The sequence below is a fragment of the Betta splendens genome, chromosome 15 (genome assembly GCF_900634795.4).
Source record: "Betta splendens chromosome 15, fBetSpl5.4, whole genome shotgun sequence".
NCBI classification, from domain to species: Eukaryota; Metazoa; Chordata; class Actinopteri; order Anabantiformes; family Osphronemidae; genus Betta; species Betta splendens.
The window spans coordinates 11,220,860-11,229,962 of NC_040895.2; the positions used below are offsets into that span (position 1 = coordinate 11,220,860).

The following is a 9,103-nucleotide window of genomic DNA, read 5'->3' on the forward strand; positions in this document are numbered from 1 at the left end:
TCTTCCGCTCCTCTCTCTTTATAGAGGATAGAGAAGAAAGGGAGAAAAATTGACTAGGAGATGAGAGACAGAGGAGAAGGACTAGAGTCGAAGAATAGGGGGAGAGAGAGCGAGAGGAGAGCAGAGGGAGAGGAGAAAAGAAAGAAGGGGGAGAAGCTCTCTCGAGGATCGAGAGAGAGAGCACGTAGAGAAAAAAGAGAGCGGAGGGAGAGAGAAATGGCGAGTGAGTCTCTCTCTATCTTCTCTCTTCTTTCTATCTCTCTTTAGATCTCTCTCCCCTTCTCTCTCTCTCTCTCTCTCTCCCTCCCTTTCTCTCTCTCTCTCTCTCTCTCGCTATGTGCCATGCTCACCCTCTTCTTCGTGGATATGGCCACCCAGCTGCTCCAGCCTTCCCATTCGCAGACCACGTGACCCAGCTCGCATGCCCTTCACTAGTTCATTCAGCATGATGGCTGCGGATGCTGCGGATGCTCCGCGCTGCATCCTGCATCCGAGCCGGCTCTCCTTCCTCTTCCTAACCGTCACCCTCTCCTCTCTGCCGGCCCCGACGCCGGCGCTGCTCGGTGTCCGGCCGGAAGACACCCAAAGCGGGGATCTGTCCGTGCAGGACGGGATCCTGAGAGCCACGGAGGGAACTCGCTTCGTGCTGCGGGTTTACTACTCCATATCTCCTGTCACCGAGCGTTCCAGCGGCGTGAACGCCAGCGGCAGACCCGACTCCGCTCCGGACGGCCCGTGGATCGCGTTCATAGAGGAGCCGGGTGCGGAAAACGGGGTCGCGCAGGGGCGGCTCCGTTCCAAAGGGAACCCGTGCGAGGAGGAGAACGCCCGCAGCTCCGACATCGAACTGCTGGGCTCCTTCCGATCCAGCTCAAGTCACAACTCCGTTCTGGTGGAGCTGCTCGCCAAAGACCTGCGCAGGGGCGAAAGGGTCAAATACTATTCCATGTGCGCGTTTGATGGAGCGAAATGGGAGCACTTCAGCACCAAAGACTTCTGGCTGGCGGTGACGGAGAGACCCGCGGACGCGCACGTTTGGCTGCAGGCGGGCGTCTCCGTGCTGCTGCTGGCTCTGTCCGCGCTGTGCAGCGGTCTGAACATCAGCATGCTGGCGCTGGACCCCGTGGAGCTGCGGGTGCTGCAGAACAGCGGCACCGACAAGGAGCAGAAGTACGCGCACAAAATAGAGTCGGTGCGCAAACACGGCAACTACATCCTTTGCACCGTGGTGCTGGGCAACGTGCTGACCAACACCTGCTTCGTGGTGTGGATGTGCCAGATTCTAGGGATGACCGCTCTCTCCACGGCCTCGTGCACCTTCGGGATTTTCTTCATCGGCGAGATCTTACCTCACTCCGTGGCGTCCAGGCACAGCCTCGCCATCGCCTCCAAGACGCTCTGCGCCACGCGCCTGCTGATGCTGGTGTTCTTCCCCATCGCGTACCCGGTGTCCAAGATCCTGGACGTCCTGCTGCACCAGGAGATCAGCAGCTTCTACACCAGGGAGAAGCTGGTGGCCATGCTGCGCGTCACCGACCCGTACCACGACCTGGTCAAGGAGGAGCTCAACATCATCCAGGGAGCCCTGGAGCTGAGGAGCAAGACGGTGGAGGACGTGCTGACGCCGCTGTCCGACTGCTACATGCTGGCGTCGGACGCCGTGCTGGACTTCTGCACCATGTCCGACGTGATGCAGAGCGGCTTCACGCGCATCCCGGTCTACGAGAACGAGCGGTCCAACATCGTGGACATCCTGTTCGTCAAAGACTTGGCGTTCGTGGATCCTGACGATTGCACCCCCCTTAAAACCATCACTCAGTTTTACAAGCACCCCATGCACTGCGTGTTCAATGACACGAAGCTGGACGTGATGCTTGAGGAGTTTAAAAGAGGTAGGTCCTCGCACGTGCACTTTACAAGTGATTATTCTATAAATAAGGTGCCGTGTGCTTTGGAAGTCTGGAGCGTCCTCCCACCACCTACCAGCTCCGTCTTCTTTGGAGTGACTGTGAACTTGAAAGCTTGAAAGTCTGTGGAGATGTCACCATATGCATCAGTGTATTGGCTCGCACTGGGCCTGTCAGTAAAAGCCTTTGATCCCCAGAGCAGCCAGAGCCACACGAGGAACTTAATACAGTGTCACGTAGTCAGCGTGGTTCAACCCGAGGTTGGAGGTTGAGAGTTATCTGTCTTATTTATGAAGTCGGTTATTTCCCTCTGATGACACAGATTGTTTTCGTGCCCTGAACCCCTCACTGCCTGATCCGCTCCATGTGTGTGTGTGTTATCAGAGCTGCAGACTAGCGTTAGCCAGCTATTAAGGGAGGCGTTTAGGACGAGCAGCCCCCGGAGCCGATGCTTATCTCTGCGACTCAAACATATTTTGTCTGATAAGCATCTTTGCCGATAAGTGGATTCGCAGCGTTGCAGCGCACGCACGCACACACACACACGCACGCACGCACACACACACACACACACACACACACACACACACACACACACACACACACACACACACACACACACAAAGCAGCAGCATCCGCTCACTGCTGAGCGGCAGCGTGGGGCCTATTCATTCTCAGTAATAACTGGTTCTGATTCAGAATACACTGAACTCAATGGATCCAGTCAGTCTATCAGGATGTGACTGGGGACACACTGGTGATAGAAAGCAGCGGATTTCCACTTCCTGGTCCCATTTACTACTTCATCTTGTCAAGATCATGCTTTTGATAGCTTTATTGGTGACTATTGGCTGCCGTCTCGTTACTTCAACTAAATTCCAGCTTCACCTTTACAATGACTGCGTGCGGCAGCTGTGAGCGGGCAGGGGCTTTGAAGCTGTAGGTCGTCATCGTCCGACCCTGTGGAGCAAGCATGAAAAATTCACCACTAACCTTTCCTGCTTCCGACTTTGCTCAGGTGGATAGAAAGACTCCCGCTGAAAGCCAGGCTGGAAACTGGGAGGAGGTGAGAGCGGTGAGGGGCATAGAGTGGATATGCCACCAGTCACGTAAGACACAGAGGAGTGTGATACCCAGTGAGATTAATCAGCCAGCGTCTAATAATATGCTCCCTATTCAAACAGATCATACTATATAAACCATGCAGCCTGGAAGAGCCCAGGAAGCCGGCGAAGCAGAAACATTAGGAGACGAGAGGAAGGGACGACAGCGCTAGACCCAGTTTTGCTCCAGGCACGAGTCTGCGAAGTGTGTGCCGCTCTGCGAGAGCATTACGTAACACGCGAATGATGTAATGCCGAATCTGGGCACATCAGCAGCTGAGGGCATCCACCTCTCATTTACCTGAACTCTGCAGACGAGCTGACCTGAGCGCCGGCTTCGCATGCGGCCGTGGCTGCGTGTCGGTCAATCAGCGTTTTTTTTTTTTTTTTTGTCTCGTTGCCGTGGATTAAAGCATTTGATCCAGTTTATCCCTTGGCATTAATCCCCTAAATCGGCCCATCTCATGAGCCACTGATTTTATTCAAAGTCAGGTTGGAGATTGTTGATGTCTTTGTTATAGACACATAATGATTTTGACTCAATTCAGTATGTGGCTAGAAAACTTGACATGAGAAGCATCAGAGGTTTTAGGGTTAAGAAACCTACGCACATCTGAGTTGAAAATGAAGACAATGACCCGTGACAACTACCTTTGTGATGCAAATGGCGCAATAGAGTCGCGGAACGTTGGATGTTGACTTTGTGTCACATTTGCTCCATCAACTCTTTCCAGAGACGCTGTCGGCGAGCTGTGTCATTGTATCTGGCGGGTACGTGTGTGTGTGTGTGTGTGTGTGTGTGTGTGTGTGTGTGTGTGTGTGTGTGTGTGTGTGTGTGTGTGTGTGTGTGTGTATGTGTACGTGTGTGTGTGTGTGTGTGTGTGTGTGTGTGTGTGTGTGTGTATGTGTGTGTGTGTGTGTGTGTGTGTGTGTGTGGTGTGTGTGTGTGTGTGTGTGTGTGTGTGTGTGTGTGGCAGCAGAATGGCCAGTTTAGTCAGCAGATGCAAGCGTCCCCAGACTGATTGCATAATCTCAGTGTTTACGTAAGGGCCCAGTCTTCCAAACTGTCAAAGCGTCTCCAGACTAATCCCCCGCTGCACATTTACTACAGGCCTGAGTCACATGCACACACTGGGGCAGCCCTGACACTGGAACCATTTCATATTTAAGCCTCTGCGCTCCCATCGGCGCGCTGGTGCCGGTTTGCATGCGCCGATGCAGTTGGAGGCTGTTGACTCGTGTTATTTTTATCCCGTGACGTCTCCCCTCGACCCGTCGCCCGAGCAGTTTTCACCACGAGCTCACGCTCTCCTCTGCTTCCGAACACGCGCAGGTAAATCCCACCTGGCGGTGGTGCAGCGGGTGAACAGCGAGGGGGAGGGAGACCCCTTCTATGAGGTGATGGGCATCGTCACGCTGGAGGACGTCATCGAGGAGATCATCAAGTCCGAGATCGTGGACGAGACGGACCTGTACAGTACGTATGACGCACAATAAACACCGATTACGAAACCGAGCTCACACAATCGTTGTGACAGTAGCTGTGAATCAATTTTCCAGCCCCCACACCAAACAGACTTTGTCTCTGTCGCAGCAGCTGGCAGCTTGTGTGGCTGTGGTGAATATCTGCGCTGGAAAAGGCAATAATGATGAAAAAGGAATATTTCTCATCTCGTTCCTATTCCCGTTCTTTGCCATTTTCTCATTAAACTATTAATCCCACCTTCTCCCTCGCGCCGGCCCGAGCGACTTGCTGATGCATAATTAAATAAGGGGAATAAATAGCCCAGTCTTACCGAGAGTCAGCATAATCCTCTCATATTTAATTGGCTGGACAGACTCTCCATGGGGAGGACTTGCATGCCACACACCCTTCGTTTCATATCGCATCCCTTTTTCTCGTACTGGAACTATTGCACGTCACACTCGGGGGGGGGGGGGGGGGGGGGGGTTTGGGGCCTCCACTATAGGCCTCCACTAACCGCTCTGCTCCCTGGAGACGCAGCGAAGCCTCTGTCACGGCTTCACTCGCGTGGGCGTCCGTAAACTCCGCGCTGATTATGCGTCGGCCTTTACATGATTACGCGTCTCGCAGCCGATCTCTCGAGACGTGGAGTCCGGGGCATTAGAGCAGCAGCAGCTGTTCCCGCTGCAGCCACAACGCAGTTAACACCAGTCCATCAGAGGTAGATTTACCCGGAACCGCGTCCGCTTACTTCAGGCCCTGATTTGTTTTTTCCGCCCCCGTAAACCCTCGTCCGCCATCTGCATACGCACATGTGACGTGACATCTGCTCAGCTCGCCATAACACGCACTTTACATCCTCTGCACTGTGTTTGCAGCCGACAATCGCACCAAACGCAGGGTGTCCAACCACGAGCGGAAGCAGCAGGACTTCTCCATCTTCAAGATGTCCGAGAGCGAGCTGAAGGTGAAGATGTCGCCCCAGCTGCTGCTCGCGACCCACCGCTTCTTGGCCACAGGTAGCGTCGAGCGTCTCTCTCTTCACGCGCGTCCGGGAGAAACAACCTTCTCCCTGCGCCCGTTGTGTCTTCTGCAGAGGTGGAGCCCTTTAGGCCCTGTCACCTGTCGGAGAAGATCCTGCTGCGCCTCATCAAGCACCCCTGCGTCGTGCAGGAGCTCAAGTTCAACGCCAAGAACAAACACTCCCCTCAGCACTTCCTGTTCCAGAGAAACAAGCCCGTCGACTACTTCGTCCTCGTCCTGCAGGTGAATGGCCGCGACGGCCGCGTCGGATCGCGATCGTTCAGGGCCATGCGTGCAAATGACCGCGTTGACGTTGCAGGGACGGGTGGAGGTGGAGATCGGGAAGGAGGCTCTGCGCTTCGAGAACGGAGCCTTTTCCTACTACGGCATGCCCGCACTCATCCCGCCTCTGCCCATCGGTGAGTGACCGACACAGACAAGAAGGGAATAAGGGTTGAAGCGAGTACAATGAAAAGGCCGAGGCTGCGCTGGGATGGAGGCGTTTTACGGTGTGAAGCTAGTGTCTGTGCAGCAGCAGCAGCAGCAGCAGCAGCAGCCGGGGGAAGTCAGTAATTAAAGGAAGCGATTTCAGAGAATTTCCCCAGGATTAGATGGAGCTCAGCTGAGGCTGCAGATCAGTGAGCCTCTTCTCTCAAACGCGTGACGTCGAGGCTGCGCCGCGTGGAACACGCCATTAAATATTCTCAGACACTTAGACGTTTGTAAATCCCGTCTTTAACACGTGACACGGTAAATCTCCTAAAAAGCTGCAGCGGCCGCCGATCGCGGACTCTTTGCTGCGTTCTCGCCTCTCGCTGAGTCGCCGCTTTCCGTCTCCAGGCCACAGGAACAGCTCTCGCGGCAGCGGCCTGAACCAGTCGGACTCCCTGCTGAGCGGCGGCAGCGTCGGCCAGCTGGCGGCCGGAGGGGGGCTCTACCTACCCGACTACTCCGTGCGACAGCTCACAGACCTGCAGATCATCAAGGTTACAGACACAGACCCAGCACGGCACCATGTGGACCCGCAATCAGCCACTCATGCCATGCACCCAGTCCAATTTCCTGTAGAACCGCAGCTGCACGTTTAAACTCCTTCCATTTGATGTCTGACATTCCCTTCCCGTGCTGCAGAGTCGAATCCCTGCTTCCGACTGAACACAGACATCCTGTCTCCCCCCGCCCTTTAATCACTGGCCACAATTGGGCTCAAACCAAATATGTTTGTGTCCCCTTGCTCCAAAACTGATGCTGATGCTGAACGCTGCTCCACAGATCACCAGGAACCACTACCAGAACGCGCTGACGGCCACCAGGATGGACAGCTCCCCGCAGACCCCGGACCCCCTGGACCCGGACGCCAAGGGCCGGCCCCCGGGCCCCGAGGCGCGCTCCCACAGCATCGCCCTCCCGCTCACGCACGCGCACACGCGCCTGGGGCTGGCGCGCCTCGCACACCTCCACCCCCACGGCGGCCTCCGCAGCACGTCCCACCTCAACGAGCGGAACCGCATCGTCCGTGAGTGCAGCTCCGCAGCGCAGGTTTGGGCCTTTTGATTAGTTGGAGGTAAAGCGTGTGGCTTGGTGTCACTCTCTCCTCACAGGCAGCAAGTCTGACGGGCAGAGAAGTCCAAATGATACCGTGTTCCTCCGAATGGATGAGATTCCCTACATCCACGAGGACCGACCGGACTACGGAGAGAACGGTGACGACGCGGCCCGAACGCGCCCTTAACTCCTACTTCCTCTCCTCCTAACCTTCCCTCGTCTCCTTCAGACTCGCCCGCGGACTCTCAGCCGTCCACGTCGCCCTTCATCAGCTCCCTGTCGCTGTCCGGCTCCGAGGAGAACATGGGGAAGAAGCTTCTGCGTAAACTGAGTGAGTGAGGCGTCGGATGCGCCCAAACTTTCCCATCAGTCATAGCAACCTGTCGATGGTCTCTTAGCAACAGGTGAGGCGTCGCGTCCTTTGCTGCAGCCTACTCCTTCCTGCTGAGCCAATGATCCAGATGCACGCTGACATTCACCATGACTCATTTAGTTTGTATTCAGTCGCGTCATGTGTTGGCAGCAACGGCAGTGACTGTGCGGCAGACGCCGACCCACCTAAACGTCAGCATGTCTCCGGTTTCTAGGCAACAAGAGGAGGAAAAAGTCCAGGGATGGAGAGAGGAGTCCGGAGGACGGCTCGGATCAACCGCCGGTGACGAGCTAGCGCAGCGACAGTGTGGAGGAGGCGCTGGGCCTCCTCACGCTGCGTAGACCCCCCCCCCCCCCCCCCCCCCCCCCCCCCACCATGTCTGCTGTAGCCACTGATATAACTCAGGTCCCCACTGACGTGCTCTGTCCCTTCACACCCCAGAACAATGACCGGGTCGAGGCCACTGAAGGCCGTTGGTTAGATCTAAACAGCAAACAGGTGGATTTCCCCTGCCTTACACCAGACTGTATGCAGCTGCAGGTTTCAATCCCGCGTTTTGTCGGTTGCATTCGTATCGTGAGCATTTAATCATCTCGTTTAAGCCATGGTGTGTTTTTAAGCCGCAGCGTAGCTTAAAATCGGACTCAACAGGATCTGCCAAATCTCAATACTTTCAATTATACCTGAGCCAACTTTAACCTTGTACTTGATCAAGAGTGGAAACAAAAGCATTGGGTGTTTATTTATTACAGGGCAGTTCCCACAATCTGAAAGCGATCTTTGCACAGGGAGCGTTCCCAACGCGGCCAGAAGGTTCCACCTACTGCCACCATAAGCAAAAGCACCAAGAAAAACACTAGACAAAAGCACATTTTATAGCGTTTTTATATCAGATGAAAATAAAAGGTATTTAAACAAGCCATAACTTAAATCTTAACTTGAATGACTTTACATTGTATTCACTGGCCTCTCAGCGACTTATGCACAGATTAAAAGCATGTCTGAGACAGAAAACAGGAACTTGTTGCCGGATGTTTGTAACAATAATATCAGGTTTACGGAGTCTGATGTGATTTAAACATAGCAATAGAAGTCACTGCACAGTGAAGAGCGTAACGTGAGCGACTTGAATCATCACCTCAGAATTATAGCGTCAAACACCATCATCACATTAACAGCAGTCGCCTGCTCGTCCTCTCATTATTGCATTATTGCATTTGAAGCATCATCAGAGTCTCTGACCTCCTGCCACCTTTCTATGAACTTCACCCCAGTCACTAAAGCTGCTCACACCAACCTAAAATAAGCTAGAGGTCTTAGGATCCAAGTGGATATTATTATTGGATGGACAGTATTGATCCAACTTGCATGTGTGTTTTTGCTGCTCTTTACTGTAGACTTATCCATTGTACAAATATTTTCCTCATGCATGACGATGTACAAGGACGCATGGACGGGATGCCTCCAGTCCGCAGTAACTGCCCTGTACAGAAGCCATGCGACCTAATGCCATCTCACCTTTAAAAGCCATTCACTCCGAGAAGAAGAGAGAAAGTCAGGCCACTGCGCTATTATTGGGAAACTCTGGCAGGTACACGGAGTCAAAGGGAGATATGAAAGAGGAAGGCAATGACGCACACTGACGTCAAGTCAACTCCCCCCATGCAAGAACACACACACACACACA

At 54.1% G+C, this 9,103-nt stretch overlaps 2 protein-coding genes across 3 annotated transcripts in view; one reads left to right on the forward strand and one right to left on the reverse strand.

The window, feature by feature from the left end:
• Nucleotides 1-387: 387 nt before the first annotated feature.
• The window catches only part of LOC114841808 (metal transporter CNNM1-like), a 9,177-nt gene continuing 461 nt past the window's right edge, over nt 388-9,103 (forward strand). Inside the window, exons 1-10 of one of the 2 annotated variants that reach the window (XM_029126955.3) lie at nt 389-1,892; nt 4,344-4,487; nt 5,354-5,494; nt 5,572-5,741; nt 5,818-5,917; nt 6,339-6,484; nt 6,771-7,014; nt 7,100-7,201; nt 7,273-7,374; nt 7,631-9,103. The exon at nt 7,631-9,103 is cut by the window's right edge and continues 461 nt beyond it. In XM_029126955.3, the coding sequence (XP_028982788.1) occupies nt 422-1,892; nt 4,344-4,487; nt 5,354-5,494; nt 5,572-5,741; nt 5,818-5,917; nt 6,339-6,484; nt 6,771-7,014; nt 7,100-7,201; nt 7,273-7,374; nt 7,631-7,710 (2,700 nt within the window). In that variant the 5' untranslated portion in view covers nt 389-421 and the 3' untranslated portion in view covers nt 7,711-9,103. Of the gene's footprint in view, nt 1,893-4,343; nt 4,488-5,353; nt 5,495-5,571; nt 5,742-5,817; nt 5,918-6,338; nt 6,485-6,770; nt 7,015-7,099; nt 7,202-7,272; nt 7,375-7,630 lie in introns of those variants that run through there. The other variant, XR_003783211.3, reaches the window with a different exon arrangement.
• Nucleotides 8,284-9,103, reverse strand: part of LOC114842183 (aspartate aminotransferase, cytoplasmic-like) — a 4,194-nt gene continuing 3,374 nt past the window's right edge. The window contains exon 9 of the mRNA XM_029127764.3: nt 8,284-9,103. This exon is cut by the window's right edge and continues 976 nt beyond it. The gene's annotated coding sequence lies outside the window, so the exon portion shown is untranslated.